This window comes from Ranitomeya imitator, chromosome 1, assembly GCF_032444005.1.
Source record: "Ranitomeya imitator isolate aRanImi1 chromosome 1, aRanImi1.pri, whole genome shotgun sequence".
Classification (NCBI taxonomy): domain Eukaryota; kingdom Metazoa; phylum Chordata; class Amphibia; order Anura; family Dendrobatidae; genus Ranitomeya; species Ranitomeya imitator.
In genome coordinates this window covers 758,568,456-758,585,451 of record NC_091282.1, presented here as the reverse complement: position 1 = coordinate 758,585,451, position 16,996 = coordinate 758,568,456, and the positions used below count along the sequence as shown (strand labels likewise).

At 46.8% G+C, this 16,996-nt stretch overlaps 1 protein-coding gene across 4 annotated transcripts in view; it reads right to left on the bottom strand.

Moving 5' to 3' along the window:
• Positions 1-413: 413 nt before the first annotated feature.
• KLHDC1 (kelch domain containing 1) overlaps positions 414-16,996 on the bottom strand; it is a 63,263-nt gene continuing 46,680 nt past the window's right edge. For 2 of the 4 annotated variants that reach the window (XM_069735134.1, XM_069735149.1), the window contains exons 9-13: positions 9,875-9,987; positions 9,686-9,758; positions 6,035-6,119; positions 3,689-3,741; positions 2,283-3,423 (exon numbers count right to left, since the gene is read on the bottom strand). In XM_069735134.1, the coding sequence (XP_069591235.1) occupies positions 3,258-3,423; positions 3,689-3,741; positions 6,035-6,119; positions 9,686-9,758; positions 9,875-9,987 (490 nt within the window). In that variant the 3' untranslated portion in view covers positions 2,283-3,257. Of the gene's footprint in view, positions 3,424-3,688; positions 3,798-6,034; positions 6,120-9,685; positions 9,759-9,874; positions 9,988-16,996 lie in introns of all 4 variants that reach the window. The other 2 variants (XM_069735141.1, XM_069735156.1) reach the window with 2 other exon arrangements.

Sequence of the window (16,996 nt, the reverse complement as noted above, 5' to 3'; positions counted from 1 at the left end):
GTGTGGAGGCTTTTCTATCACAGACCAGGCACTGTATGGAGAACCGGAAGTACATGTTCACACTAGTGGCATTTCTTGTTGCGATTTTTCAAAATCAAGATACAATCCATGTGAAAAAAAAAAGAGCAAGAAGATGGCCAAGTGTGAACATATCCTTATAGTGCAGGAAGGTGGAGCAGGGCGTCTGGTGCACGCGGGTTGCACAGACCTGGGCGGTCGGCTCGTATCTGAGGCTGATCCATCGCACTTCTAAGATGGGAGAAACAAACTTCCGATTCTCAGGGACTCTCCGGTGCGCGGGGCTTTATCGGACTGCATTTAGTGTGCGAGGAATACCGATGTTGTGGTCGGTATCACAAGTGTATCAGGCACCACATAGCACCGATCACGGAGGAGGGGGCTTCACACATCTCTGCAATGTTTACACATTTTTATTAATTATTGTACAACGAAAATAACATTGACAGAAAACTGCATTATTCTGGGGTGGAAATGCATCAGCAGTAACACCAGAGCTTCCACCACAAGTCCCAGCATTGCAGAGGTGGGCCGCCTCACCCATCGTAGGGGTCACCAACTGCTTATTATGGAGACCATTGTGGTTTCACCGCAGGACCCCCATTGCTTTTATAACACTTTTGATTGACATTTCTCAGACTGCCCTTTACACAGCAGTGACCCCTATAAACCCTTAAATTAGAAGATAATATATAAAATATATGTTCACTTCTATAAACAAAACATTGAAAAATTAACAATACATAGTACAGACCCACAAAAATCAGTGGGTGATGGCAGGATAATGTGCATGGGTGGAGGATAAATCATGGGGTTACTGGCGCCTGTGATAGCGGCTCCGTGGCGCCTTGTGGCCACGTGTAGGAACATTGCACCTAATGATGGAGGCCGTTGTTGTGCTGAATCCCAGCAGGTGTGGATTTCCGTTGTGACTTCTGTGTCGCAGGATAACGGCGCTCACTGTGAGCAGATGCAATGTAGGCAGCAAACATTCGGCCAGAACACATTTCGGTCCGGTGGGGCCTCCAGATGGCAGATTAGATGCAGATATGGCCCGTCTCTTACACACTGAGGATCCATCCTCTGCAGTGCAGAATCAGCCCAGATAAGCAGCGGTGGGACTGGACTGAGGGGGATTCGGACAATACTTACAGGGGACATCACCCAAAATATAACTTATGGCAATTCATCAGGAAGCCAGTCAACGTGGACCACCACTAATCTATAGAAAGAAGGGGCCACTGTGCTCAGCAGAGCCCCCAACCTTTGCTCCTGGATACAGAGGTCATGGCGGGAAGTCCTAGTTCTAGATTGTGTTGCTGCTGCTTCACTTTGTAACATTGTGAGAATACAAGGTGAAATGCAGATAATCCTCCCCAATTCTGAGCTTGTGTGAACATGGTGGCGATCACTTGAAGAATTTATCATGTGACTGGCTCATATGTGGCGTGTACACAGGCGACGTGCTGCCGAAAACCAGATACTCGCAAGCCAAAATAAGCACACCCAAAGCCAGCAAATCCTGCGTGGCCTGCCCGCTCAGAACACGCAAGATCCATTATCCAGTGACGTCCGCTATTCACTGTCCGATAAAGAAAGCCCATAACCCCACTCCCTGCCTGATCATAGAGGAAGACTATGACATCTGCTTCACCTCTATACTCAGAAAAATTCTGTAGTTTTGCTCTGTCCATAGAAAAATAAGCCACGTGTTCTGTTCCCTGTCTACAAACAATGACTGACAGACTTTCCGGAATGGTTTTGTATAAGGGGAAACGTCAATCTGAATTCAGGACTCTCAGGCTTTCCCTATGAGTGGGGGAAAATATAGGACTTACAAGCTTTCCCTATGAGTGGGGGATATATAGGACTTAAAAGCTTTCCGTATGAGTAAGGTGCAGTTTGGGACGCAGGACTCCCAGGCTTTTCCTATGAGTATAGGGGAGGGAAATATAGGACTTCCAAGCTTTCCCTTTGAGTAAGGTGTGGTTTGGGGACGCAGGACTCACAGGCTTTCCCTATGAGTATGGAAGGGGGGGTGGGGGAGGGAATATAGCGTTTCCAAGCTTTCCCTATGAGTGGGGGGATTTAGGACTTCCAAGCTTTCCCTATGAGTAGGAGGTGGTAGATGCATGACTCCCAAGCTTTCCATACAAGTGCGTGTGTGTGGGGGGAGAGGAATATAGGACTTCCAAACCTCCCCTATGAGTAGGGATTTGGGGTTGCAGGACCCCCAGGCTTTCCCTATGAGTGTGAGAGGGGGGGGGGGGGAGGGGGGGACATAGGACTTCTAAGCTTTCCCTATGAGTGGGGGGGAATATAGGACTTCCAAGCTTTCCCTATGAGTAAGGTGCAGTTTGGGACGCAGGACTCCCAGGTTTTCCCTATGAGTATATGAGTATGGGGAAGGTGAGGGGGGGGGGGGGGATATAGGACTTCCAAGCTTTCCCTATGAGTGGGGGGAATACAAGACTTCCAAGCTTTCCCTATGAGTAAGGTGCGGTCTGGGATGCACGACTCCCAGGCTTTCCCTATGAGTGGAGGAGGAATATAGGACTTCCAAGCCTCCCCTATGAGTCGGGGTTTGGGGATACAGGACTCCCAGGCTTTCTCCACGAGTTTTGCAAGTGGCTAAATAGCTTTGCTAATGAATCACATAGAGATATGCCTGAGCTCAGCGTTTCTAGGTTCTTTCTATGCTGGACTAAGAGACTGTGTGGGAGACCAGACAGATCTGCTGGAGTAAGCCTATGTTCACATGTCCATTAATGACTGTTAGAACAAATCCAGCAGAAATTCATTAGGAAAAAAGTTGTGCTGACGTTATAACCCATTATTCACTAACCAATCTCTACCAGATCTGTTTTTTGTAACATTGGAATCAATGTGCAACGAATGGGCTAATGTCGTCCATTTCTAATGGATCATTGCTGGACATATAAATGTAGCCCAATATGGATTTGGTAGGGTCATCTAAAAAAAGGATTACAAAGAACTAGTTTGTAAAACGTTTACAGCTAACGAACCTGATCAGTTTAAGTGGTTGTCCGGCGCAGCAGACGCTGCTCCTGCACATGACTACAGATCATGAGTGCCTCCTGGCAGGCATTGTGCTCCTGTCCTTTTCGCTAGATAACTGGTGAGAAATACATTCTCACCATCGTCATGTACCCGGCGTCTCCTTTCCGTAACAATTAAAGACCAGTGCAAATAGTGAGCGTCAATAAGATATGTCAACATCAGCTCTTGTTATTGATTTCATGACCTTCCCTTCGGCTCTGGCGGAAACGAGCCGCTGCCCAGAACGTGATCCTCTTCCTGACCTGCTGAAGAAGCTTTTGGGGTAAGCAGGATAATTGGTTTCTTAATTGAAAAGCATTCTTCCCAATGCAGTCGAGACACAACCTAATAAGAAAAAGAAAAATCCAGGATCAATACGATTCGCACCAATCCAGTATCTAGAACTGGGCTCCAGTAGGATCATCAGAGGCCATCAATGGGGAAAACACAAAATATTTATCTTGCGTATCTCTCCAACCTCAGGGTACGTATCCATCTAGTGAAGACGCAGCACATTTCCATCCATGGTAGGTAAGGCCAACAGTGGTTAATGGCAGGTGGCCAGCACAGGGTTAGGGCTTTAGACTGAACAGAAGAGAACTTTTCTCACCTGAGAAGTGGGAGCGGCTGAGTCTGGAAGATAAGCAAGTCATTACAATGACCCTGCAATGCAAAGACATTCTCTCCTGAGTTATATCAAATGATGAAAAGGGGACAACCTGTGAAAATGATCTTAGAAATATTCACTGGTGAAGTCAGACCAGTAGCAACTTCTGGAATGGATTATGAGAAATATTCACAATGGCTTGGGTACTGCTCAGACTGGAATAGTTCTGGTGTGTCATGTTCTCAGCAATCTTAAAGTGGTACCAAAAGGGTTTGGTGTCATTCGGGTGATCGCACAGGTTGCGTCTGGCCGCATCAGCAAAATCTCCTCGCACAGTGATGAACAATGGTTGAATTTTGTCTGTTATTTTACCTGTGTGCATCGACTCTTGTCAATTCTGGTCTCATTTTATTTGTAATTCACCTCTAGAACTAGGAAAGCTTTTGGAGTGTACAAAATAAAATATATATCTTACTTCTGGACTGCATTCATCCAGTGAATGCCAAAGAAGTGTAATTTGTGGCACATTGGGCAGGTTTACTTGATCTCTTTTTGTTTTCAATGGGAGCCAATGGCTGTGCATTGGAAACTGTTGGAGGTATATACAACCCCTGGCAAAAATTATGGAATCACCGGCATTGGAAGATGTTCATTCAGTTGTTTAATTTTGTAGAAAAAAAGCAGATCACAGACATGACACAAAACTAAAGTCATTTCAAATGGCAACTTTCTGGTTTTAAGAAACACTAAAAGAAATCAGGAACAAAAAATGTGGTAGTCAGTAATGATCACTTTTTTAACCAAGCAGAGGGGAAAAAATATGGAATCACTCAATTCTGAGGAAAAAAGTATGGAATCATCCTGTAAATTTTCATACCCAACAAAAAACACCTGAATCAAATTAGATCTGCTCGTTAGTCTGCATCTAAAAAAGGAGTGATCACACCTTGGAGAGCTGTTGCACCAAGTGGACTGACATGAATCATGGCTCCAACAACAGAGATGTCAATTGAAACAAAGGAGAGGATTATCAAACTCTTGAAAGAGGGAAAATCATGACGCAATGTTGCAAAAGATGTTGGTTGTTCACAGTCAGCTGTGTCTAAAATCTGGACCAAACACAAACAACATGGGAAGGTTGTTAAAGGCAAACATACAGGTAGACCAAGGAAGACATCAAAGCACCAAGACCGGAAACAGGAAATGCACAACAAAACAAATGAGGAATGAATGGGTGGAAACTGGAGTCAACGTCTGTGACCGAACTGTAAGAAACCGCCTTAAGGAAATGGGATTTACATACAGAAAAGCTAAACGACAGCCATCATTAACACCTAAACAGAAAAAAACAAGGTTACAATGGGCTAAGAAAAAGCAATCGTGGACTGTGGATGAAAGTCATTTTCAGTGATGAATCGCAAATCTGCATTGAGCAAGGTGATGATGCTGGAACTTTTGTTTGGTGCCGTTCCAATGAGATTTATAAAGATGACTGCCTGAAGAGAACATACACATTTCCACAGTTATTGATGATATGGGGCTCCATGTAAGGTAAAGGCACTGGGAGATGGCTGTTATTACATCTTCAATAAATGCTCAAGTTTATGTTGATATTTTGGACACTTTTCTTATCCCATCAATTGAAAGGATGTTTGGGGATGATGAAATCATTTTTCAAGATGATAATGCATCCTGCCATAGAGCAAAAACTGTGCAAACATTTCTTGAAAAAAAGACACATAAGGTCAATGTCATGGCCTGCAAATAGTCCGGATCTCAATCCAAATGAAAATCTTTGGTGGGAGATGAAGAAAATGGTCCATGACAAGGCTCCAACCTGCAAAGCTGATCTGGCAACAGCAATCAGAGAAAGTTGGAGCCAGATTGATGAAGAGTACTGTGTGGCACTCATTAAGTCCATGCCTCAGAGACTGCAAGCTGTTATAAAAGCCAGAGGTGGTGCAACAAAATACTACTGATGTGTTGGAGTGTTTGTTTTTCATGAGTCCATAATTTTTTCCTCATAATTGAGTGACTCCATAATTTTTCCCCTATGCTTGGTTAAAAAAAGTAACCATTACGGACTACCACATTTTTTGTTCTTGATTTCTTTTAGTGTTTCTTAAAGCCAGAAAGTTGCCATTTGAAATGACTTTAGTTTTGTGCCATGTCTGTGATCTGCTTTTTTTTCTACAAAATTAAACAACTGAATGAACATCCTCCAAGGCCGGTGATTCCATAATTTTTACCAGGGGTTGTAGATCAGCTAATACATCCTCACAAGTCTGCGCACAGAGCCTCTTGTGTGGGGTATAGAGAAAAATCAGCAGTCATTTTCTGCATACTAACCGTGTCTAAGGAGAGCAGGTCGTCCTTACTGCCACCAAACACCATCACTTCATGATCTCTCCCAGCACAGGCCGTGTGCCACAGTCTAGAAATCAATAAAACACTAATTAGTCATCCACCCTCTGCTGTAATGTCCAGATGCATCCTGTGGATATCAACATTCCCGCAAATTAACACCCAATTATTCCTAACAATCCCAAAGCCCAAGACAATAACGCAGACTTATCACAGGAAGATCGTGTTTATAAGGGGTTACACAGGGTTAGGAGGACGAGTCACCTTGCTTCTGTAAACCTCACTTTTCACATTTTTGTAAAGCATCTGACATTATAGCTCAGCTCCATTGAAGTGAATGGGGCCGAATGCAACCCAACAAAATCTGCAGGAGCGGCACAATTTATCGAATGCAACGCCATCTGGCACATTATGGGGTGTATGACCACCTTCACATGTGGTTATGGAGATTTAAGCACATATAGTGGGATCAAGAAGAAAATATCTTCATTTTAGGGCAGGGTGGCTTGTGTCATGGATAACTAGGGGGAAACCTTTACATTCCATCCCATTCCCAGTTGTCAGCTGTACCATGAGTGAGAGATCTTCTCTATGAATGTGCACATTTGTTTATAACTTTTATGGTAGATATAGAGATCAGCAAAGCTTAACCTGTCTATCCAGGCAATTGTCCAATTGTCTTCTGGTCACCATGGACATTATTATTAATATTATTATTATTTATTATTATAGCGCCATTTATTCCATGGCGCTTTACATGTGAGGAGGGGTATACATAATAAAAACAGTACAAGTCACAACTGGTACAGGAGGAGAGAGGACCCTGCCCGCGAGGGCTCACAATCTACAAGGGATGGGCGAGGGTAGAGCTGGTCATGCAGCGGTTTGGTCGATCGGTGGTTACTACAGGTTATAGGCTTGCCGGAAGAGGTGGGTCTTCAGGTTCTTTTTGAAGGTTTTGATGGTAGGCGAGAGTCTGATATGTTGTGGTAGAGAGTTCCAGAGTAGGAGGGATGCGCGGGAGAAATCTTGTATGCGATTGTTGGAAGAGGAGATAAGAGGGGAGTAGAGAAGGAGATCTTGTGAGGATCGGAGGTTGCATACAAGAAAGTACCAGGAGACGAGGTCACAGATGTATGGAGGAGACAGGTTGTGGATGGCTTTGTATGTCATGGACATGACATGTAATGACTGTGGCTTGCTTTAGGCTCATCTCTGAACCTTCAACCTGCAATCTTCAGTCTGGCTTCCATGTGTCCAACATTCTCCGTCCGAGTACAGATAATGATGTTTGGACCGGCTACAGGTCTCGTGACCCGCACTCTACATCCTCATGTTTGCCTATGAAGATACTTTCTGGACAGGAGACTGTGGCCAGTATGGATATTGTGGTCTGGACTTGAAGCGTGAAAGTGGCATTAAATGGAACTTGTCAGGTGATTCATACCGCCGGATCACAGGCAGAATTAATCTGCTACGGGCATCTATGTATTAACCTGGAAAGCTGCGGATCAGAAAACTTAGAGACAAGACATCCTTGTGGGAGCCCACCATCTTCCTCCCTCCTCTGGCTGAGATCAATAGACAGATCTCCTCCTGTCAATGTAGCAGAGTCAGGCTGAGTGAAACGAAGACAACCGAGATTAGCCCAGATGAATGGTCTCCTGTTCCCAGTTCCTATTTCAACAATGTGAGGGTTCCTTTTAGTACAATTTTTGTTTTTAATCAATTCTACCCAGGGAATAAACCTGGATTACAGTGTGCCTTTAGACGCGCTGTGCACACTGAAGATCTGTGCATATTACTTGCCGATGTTGCAAGGTTGCCTCTGCCCAGCGTGTAGTTGCTTTCCTGTGGGCCCATATCAGACAGAACGGTAAAGCCAACCCAATGTTGAACTTTAGAGTATTAATAGTATTTTATTCGAACAATATCCGTTATTCTAGCCATGAATGGTATTCACTACATCTGTTAACATACAGCACGTGCAATAAAGTGATCTATAATGCTCAAGGGATCCTTTTTGTATAAAATTAAAGTAACTGAAAACAAAGAAAAACAAGGTGTCACAGAAGTAAACTCTTAGAACTTGACAAAGCAGAAAAACAGGGATATTTAAAGGGAACCTGTCACCCCGAAAATCGCGGGTGAGGTAAGCCCACCGGCATCAGGGGCTTATCTACATCATTCTGTAATGCTGTAGATAAGCCCCCGATGTTACCTGAAAAAGGATAAAAAGATGTTATATTATACTCACCCAGGGGCGGTCCCGCTGCTGGTCTGGTCGGATGGATGTCTCTGCTCCGCTGCGGCGCCTCCTATCTTCTTTCCATGACGTCCTCTTCTGATCTTCAGCCACGGCTCCGGCGCAGGCGTACTTTGCTCTGCCCTGTTGAGGGCAGACAAAGTACTGCAGTGCGCAGGCGCCGGGCCTCTGACCTTTCCGGCGCCTGCGCACTGCAGTACTATCCTCTGCCCTCAAGAGGGCAGAGCAAAGTACGCCTGCGCCGGAGCCGTGGCTGAAGATCAGAAGAGGACGTCTTGTAATGAAGATAGGAGGCGCCGCAGCGGACCAGAGACGCCCATCCGACCTGACCAGCAGCGGGACCGCCCCTGGGTGAGTATAATCTAACGTCTTTTTCTCCTTTTTCAGGTAACATCGGGGGCTTATCTACAGCATTACAGAATGCTGTAGATAAGCCCCTGATGCCGGTGGGCTTACCTCACCCGCGATTTTCGGGGTGACAGGTGCCCTTTAATGGGGACAGGAAAAGGCATGAAATACTGCCCCATCAGGAAGAAAAAGGAATTTGTCCTCAAAGTAGCTAGTGTTAAGACCCCTATACAAATTAGAGCAATAGTCCGGCTGACAATTAGAAGAATGAGGAGACCCCCATAAACCACATTAGATGGTAGGCCGACATTGGCGGTTTTGATATACTTTATGCCAAGTGCATGGGGGTCATTAGTGTGATAAGATCACCAAAGACCCCAAAGGAATGGCAATGAACCCACCAAACACTTCCCTAGATCTCTGCTTCCTGGACATTTATAAATGCCACATGGGTGGTCAAGCATAATGGGAACTGTTATCTGTAAGGATTACAGTGGAGTTTTGCCAGCCATACATATTATATGGCTGTCAGTTGAATGATTATTTGGCTTATTGCTACTTCAGCCAAGTGCTTGTGTTCTCACATGACATGTCTGGCAGCAGCTAATCTCCGGGAGAACATATGACCGGCAGGCCAAAATTGGACATGCCCAATTGACATCTCCCCATGATCAGATGGGTGGTGCCCCCATATACAGTTCACTGCAAATTGCAATTTACAGTAAATTTTATGGAGATTTCACATAACTGGTGCAAAGGGAAAGTGCATTAACCATTGCTTCCCAACCAATCAGATGCCCGCTCTCATTAACAGAGACCCTCTTATAAATGAAACAGACAATTTGATTAGTCGCTGTGGATAACAACTCCCTTTTTCCCCTGCACTACTTCTTCTAAATGTCTCCCATTGTGTATAATTACTCAAAATACTATACCCATATAAAAAATGTTAATGCAATTGGAGATAATGTATACTTACCGTATATATGAAGGTATAGTACAAAGATTCTGGAAAGCCTTACCTTGGCTGATCTTTAGGGAGGTGCTTAAACTCTGTCCATACATTGATATGGAGGTTAAAAATCCATCCGTCGCCTAAAAAACAACATCCTTGGCATTGATTTTCTCTAATAGGTGGATTTACCTGAAACCCACATTATTACACCATGATCACAGATATTACGCATGTGTATCTGCCAGGAATCACTCACTTAGTGGTACACTCTCCGCACTGAGACCCCCGAAAAGGAACAACTGATCATCTCCCACTGGCGTTAAGGTATGCCAGGATCTGCCATGGGGGGTTTCTCCAGTAATTCGGATCCTAAAGTGAGCAAAATACATTAGATGAGTGAGAAGCGACAGTGCAACGTTATAATTATATATGGTATAGGCATGTTCTGAGCATGTGCAGCCACACAGCACCATATCCCCTCCCTAGAAAACAGGGATTTTTGTGTACTCACCGTAAAATCCTTTTCTCCGAGCCACTCATTGGGGGACACAGGACCATGGGTGTATGCTGCTGCTGCTAGGAGGCTGACACTAAGTTACTATAACAAAATTAGCTCCTCCTCCTCTGCAGTATACACCTACCACTGGCTCCAGCCCGAACCAGTTCAGTGACAAAGCAGTAGGCAATCAAAATCATCAAATATGGATACAACATGTCAAACCTAAGAACAAACACAGCCATCAGGCCAACAGGGTGGGTGCTGTATCCCCCAATGAGTGGCTCGGAGAAAAGGATTTTACGGCGAGTACACCAAAAATCCCTGTTTCTCTTTTGCCTCATTGGGATACACAGGGGACGTTCCAAAGCAGTCCCTGGGTGGGAACCGACAAGACAGACAACCTCACGCACCAACAGCCCAGAGATGCGTTACAGCTGTCTGAAAGATCCGTCTTTCCAGACTCGCATCTGCTGATAGCGGAGTGTGAATGTTGTAGTGCTTCGAGAGGATGTGCAGACTGGACCGCCGACACCTGGTGACAAATGGTCCAGGAAACATCCACCAAACGAATGACGTGTGCCCTAATCCCACTGGAGTAGGCTTGCCTCTGACGCAGTAAGACTACTGAATAGTCGAGCGTATCCACCTGGCTATTGTGGATTTGGGCACGGCTAGTCTCTTCCTATGACCCTCAGAAAGAACGAATAAGGCGTCCGTCTTGCGGAAGAACTCCGTTCGGGAGATGTAGAGATCTACAGCCCTCATGAGATCTAGAGTATAGAGAGCCTTCTCTAAACGGTGTATTGGTGCCGGTCAAAAACGAGGGCAGGACAATGTCCTCGTTAAGTAAAAAGGAAGAGACCACCTTGGGTAAAAGAAAGGACGGGATTGGTTGGAGAACTGCCTTGTTCTGGTGAATAAATGAGAAAAGGAACTCGACTGGAAGAGCGGCTAGCTCCGAGCTGCGCCTGATCGAAGTTGCAACCAGGACGACGACCTTCCAAGAAAGGAGAGTCAGATAGACATCCTGCAGTGGCTCAAACGGAGCCTCCTGCAGAACGCCCAGGACCAAGATAAGGTCCTTGACTTCCAAAGGCCCTCTGTAGGGGGGCACCACGCGGGAGGCCCCCTGAAAAAAGTCTACACCTATACCTTAGAAACAATCGGGCGCTGAAGCAAAACCGATAAGGTCAGAAGTGGGAAAGCAGGGGGAGAACAACAGCGATCCCTGCACCCTGCGAAAAAACCTTTCCCGCTGTGGTGAAAAATGCACTCCGATAAATGCGCCCCGATGCAGGTTTCCGAGCGCGAAATGGAGGAAGCCACCATCCGAGAGAACTTCACTCTGGTTGTGACTAGTGATAAGCGAGTATACTCGTTGCTCAGGTTTTCCCAAGCACGCTTGGGTTGTCTCCAAGTATTTGTTAGTGCTCGGAGATTTAGTTTTCCTCGTCTCAGCTGCAAGATTTACAGCTGCCAGACAAGCAGAATACATGTGAGGAATGCCTGTTTGTTAGGGAATTCCCACATGTATTCAGGCTGTCCAGCAGCCGTAAATCATGCAGCTGAGGTGACGAAAACTAAATCTCCGAGCACTAACAAATACTCGGAGATCACCCGAGCATGCTCGGGGAGACCCGAGCAACAATGCTATTCGCTCATCACTAGTTAGGACCCAGGATTCAAAGGCCAGGCCAGTGGCAGATTGGGCCGTGGAAGAGCCATTCTGGACAATCCAGTGACCGCCAGGGGGCGTTGACAACGAGCTGAGCCAACTCCGCGTACCACAACCGGCGAGGCCAGTGCAGACAGACAAGGATAGCCGGAATCCCAGTCGCCTTGATCGTCCCGATGACCCTCGGAAGTAACAGAGGACGAATCTGATGCCACGAACGGAAGGTGTATCTGCCCCAATGACCTCTGGATCCTGGAGCTAGTTATGAGCCCGGGTACTGTGGCGTTTAGCCATGATGCACTCAGGTCCCCATGCGGAATCCCCCAGCGATAACAAATCTGATGGAACACCTCCGGAGGAAGTGACCACTCTCCCGAGACAAGACCCTGACGGCTGAGGAAGTCTGGTGCCCAGCTTCCCACTCTAGGGATGTGAACCGCTGAGATGACAGTGTGCCACCTCACGCCTTGCCGCCCTGCTGCGGATGGTTCCGTGATCATTGATATAAATCGGATTGGGTGACATACCAGGGGTGATGGAACTGCCTCAGGGACAACCGTGTCGCCCGGATCTCCAAGCCGTTGCGAAAAGTGGCAACTCTCGATGTGACCAGTGCCCCTGGGCAGTGAGATCGGAGACAAGCAGCATAGATGGTGGAAAGAGAATGGATTCCTGTCCCAGCCGATAGTGAGGCAAAGGGCGACAAGGAGACCGAGTCCTCTGCTGAAGGGCTATGACTCTGTCTTGCAGAAAAATCACCAACCCCCAGGAGGTGTGTAGGGTCATACCTAAAAGGGATACCTGCTGAGCCAGGACAGGGAAAGATTTGTTTATGTCTATCCACCAACCCAGATGGGAAGAGTGTCCAAAGGGATATGGATGCCTACTCGAAGGCTGGGAAAGACTGCCCCTTGATCAGGAGTACGCTAGGTATGACAGGACAACCCCTCCCCGAGAGTGCAGAATGAATTTGACAACCGTCATGACCCTTGTAAATGCCCTGGGATCTGCGGTGAGGCCGAAGGGCAAAGCCTTAAATTGGAAATGATTCTCTTGGATGGTGAGATGCAGGAACCTTTGAGAGTCGTAAAGATCGAGATATGAAGGTAAGCATCCCATATGTCGATGGATGCTAGTAAACTCTCTCTTCTACGTTGAATAGCTTCAGGTCCAGGATGGGCCATACCGCTCCATCCTTCTTTCTCCATGGACGAACTGTGCTGTAGACCGGGAGGAAACACTGTCTTGAATGAAAGACACCAGGAGACTGGCTCATTCGTCATGACTGAGAGCCAGATATGATAAGACAGGAATAGACGTCCGCCTACGAAAGGACTGGAAACGTTCCTGTTGAAGAAAAAGGATGCCTAGACTTTTGCTAGGGAGGGAATTTTGTTTTCTCCTGTAGCATCCTAGATAAGCTAATACGGATTCTTGACGAATAAGCACCCGGTCTGGTCAGGTCAGAGACGTGAGGGACAATAAGCGGGGACATGTACAGACAATAAATTCAGTACAAGTTAAGACAATTTAAACAGTGACATTAGGGGTGAGGTCCCTGCTCGCAAGCTTACAATCTACAAGGAAATGGGGGGACACAATAGGTGAAAAGTGCTTGTTATTTCAGGTCTGGCAATTATAATAAATAGGGATTTTCATATAAAGCTGCATGATCCGGTCATCAGCTCGTGTGTTTAAGTGCAATAGTCAAGTATCAAGTGCAGTTATCATGTGCATGGAGGGTGTGGAGACAGATGAGTAGTAGGGTGAAGATTCACATGCAGATAATATTTGGAAGGAGGGAACAGGACAAAGTTAGTTTACTGAGTAGTTGATTTGGTAGGCTTGTTTGAAGAGATGGGTTTTTAAAGCGCGCTTGAATAGGTCGGGGCTAGGTATCAGTCTGATCATCTGGGGAAGTGCATTCCAGAGAGCTGGCGCAGCACGAGAGAAGTCTTGGAGACGGAGGTGCGAGGTTCGGATTACGGGGGATGTTAGTTTTAGGTCATTTGTAGAACAGAGGGCACGTGTAGGGCGATAGACGGAGATGAGAGAGGAGATATAAGGCGGTGCAGAACTGTGGAGAGCTTTGTGGGTGAGAGAGATGAGTTTATACTGGACCCTGTAGCGAATGGGTAGCCAGTGTAATGACTGGCACAAGATGGAGGCATCAGTGAAGCGGCTGGACAGAAATATGACCCTGGCTGCCGCATTTAAGATGGATAAGATGGATACATCATTCAGGATCACCGTCCCTGCAGAGAGGGGTACTATGTTCCCGAGGCAACAGAATCTGGCAGGTAGTACATGAAGTGGTATGTACTTGTCACCCAATTTTAGCATTCTGAAGAGATATAATGCACCACAGTATGCTGGCATCTTATACTGCCAAAATTCTCCAATAGGAAGAGGAGCCCCAAAAAACTGTAGGGAAAGGCCAATATGGGCTGCTGTGTCTGCTGCAGGGTCAGGGCTCTTACCCAGGTCCTGTTGCCCGAGAGTGCTGCCGATCCGCTGTGCCCCTTTAAGACCACTGGGATCTCATTGGTACCGCGCCAGCTAAGGAGAGCTGACCGGGTGGATAAAGATGGCTCCCGGGGGTTGTGGCATACAGAAATCTCACACCGCCACGGATGACTGGGCTTCAGCGTTGTTGCAATGTGGACGGTGCTGGGAACCCTCCATCTACCATCCCGTTGTCTGTGAGGTGGAGAGGGACCATCCGCCTCTTTCCATCGCTGTTGTTCGTCAATGGTGATGCAGTGGGGGCCGCACGGTCGCCATAAGTGCCTCTGGACATCCTAGGGGTTGACTGCCTTAGGATGGAGCAGGGCTGTTGGTCCAGCAGAATTAAGCCTGGCTCAGAAGAGGGTACATGGAGGCGACCCCCCATGTTCTCGTCCGTTGATGGTGTGGAGAGATCAGAACCCTGAAGGGAACAGTTGCCCCTAAAGAAGCTCAAGCATACCTTTTCCCGGGGCAGGAGGGGGTACATGTATGTGACACTCCACGTTCCCACCTGTTGTTGGTTTGGGGAGATCGGAACCTTGAAGGGATCCGTCTCCCCTGTAATCCATTAAAAGGAATACAAATTGAAAAGTAAAAATTGAAAAATTGAAAATAATAAATTATGGTCTGAATAGCAGACCCATGTGCTTCTAACAGACACTAAGCAAGAACTGGTTTGGGCTGGAGCCAGTGGTAGGTGTATACTGCAGAGGAGGAGCTAATCTTAATATATACTTACCTTGTAATGTCTTCACATCCTGTTCCATCCAGATGTGTCCGGATCCCAGAATTCCAAGCTGCGGAAGTTCACCGACCTCCATAATGGGATACCCAAGTGATGGGTGTTTCAATATGGAAACTGCTGGTGATGCCAGCCTCTTGCGCGGTACCACCAGCGGAACACCGTCGCACCACACACACTAAATACGCCGTACGCACCACACACACAAACTGTATATGCAGTACACACCACACACACAGCCTCCTGCGCGGTTACACCAGCGGAACACCGTTGCACAACACACACAGACTGTATACGCCGTACGCACCACACACACACACACACACACTGTATAAGCCGTACGCAGCCTCCTGCGCGGTACCACCAGCGGAATACAGTGGAACACCGTCGCGAACACGCCGCTGCTGGGATAAGCCGAATGATTTACGGACCGCCGTCATCTTTGCACAGGAGGAGCGCATGTGCAGTTTTAATGTGACCGCCGCTATCTATCTGCACAAAGATGGTGGCGGTCTGATTTACTGCGCCTGCGCGAATTTCGCACAGGCGCAGTGAATCATTCGGCTGATCCCGGCGGCAGATGCGCGATGTGACATGAGGGAAGAAGACAGAACAGTGGTGGAGAGAGAGAGCAGACAAGGGGGAGAGCACATAGGGTACACAGGTCACATAAGAGATGACATGAGAGAAGACAGCAGATGGGGAGAGAGAAAGCACACAGGGGTGAGAGAGACAGAGCACAGGGGGAGACAGCTCAAACGGGACAACACGAGGGGAGAACACAGCACAGGAAAGAGAAAGACAGCAGACAAGGGGATAGCACATGGGGTAGACAGGTCAAAGAGCACAGACGGGAGACGTCCGCACATGGGGAAAGAGAGAGTGGATAGATTCTTAATGCTGCAAAGCCTGCCCTCATCGTGATATTACTGCCCTCCCGATGTGATAGCACCGGGCCTCCATCTAGTTTTGTTATATTCACTTAATGTCAGCCTCCTAGCAGCAGCAGCATACAGCCATGGTCCTGAGTCCCCCAATGAGGTGAAGGAGAAAAATGATTAAATCCTCGTATATAAATAACATTTTAGAATAAACTTTCCAGAATGAATATGAAAATAATATTTCTAGCCATTATATTACTCGTATTCAGAATTTTTCACCGGTTTCTCTCTAACTTCTGAGCCGATTGGTGGAGACTAGTTACTATGATGTGTCCCATACACAGCACAAATGGACATGAGAGATTCCTGTTCTCCTGTTTCTATCTAGCACATGTTCAAAAGTAGCAGCGGCATGGAGGAGAATATACTGTACAGCGGTAATGAGCGGTGTAGCTGTGAATCTAGCATTGGGGTTATATAAAACAATTACTAGTCAGTGCTATCTGTCCCTCCCCCCTTTCTCCCCATAGACTACAACAACCAGCCGTAATCTGTGAACTAGAAGTCCGTCTTGTCTGCTGACCCCATAACTACAGAGTCCACACCTCTTCTGGTATAACATCAGCACAAACACTGCGCCCCCGCCGGACGTTTCACGGCCGAGCAGCTGCATGCAGCCGTACATCACCAAGCACAATGCAAAGAGTCGGATGGAGTGGTGTAAAACCGCCACCACTGTACTCTGGAGGGGACATGTTCTGTGCAGTGATGGATCACACTTCTCTGAATGTGGAGTCTGGGTTTGGTAACTCCAGGAGGACGTTAACCCCTCACTGCATTGTGCCAGCTGTAAAAAGCTTAGTGGAGAAGGGATTGTTTTGGTTCTTTTGGATGGAAGTGCAAAAAAATTCTCACCCTACAAAATCTTGTAGAAATCCTTCCTAGAAGACTGGAAGCTGTTATTGCTGCAGAGGGGCTGACACCATATTCTCTTGCAGGTATAATGTGGAGGGGGCACTTACTTTTCTCCATATACTGTACACAGTAGTTGGTAGTCCTGCAGACATACGCAG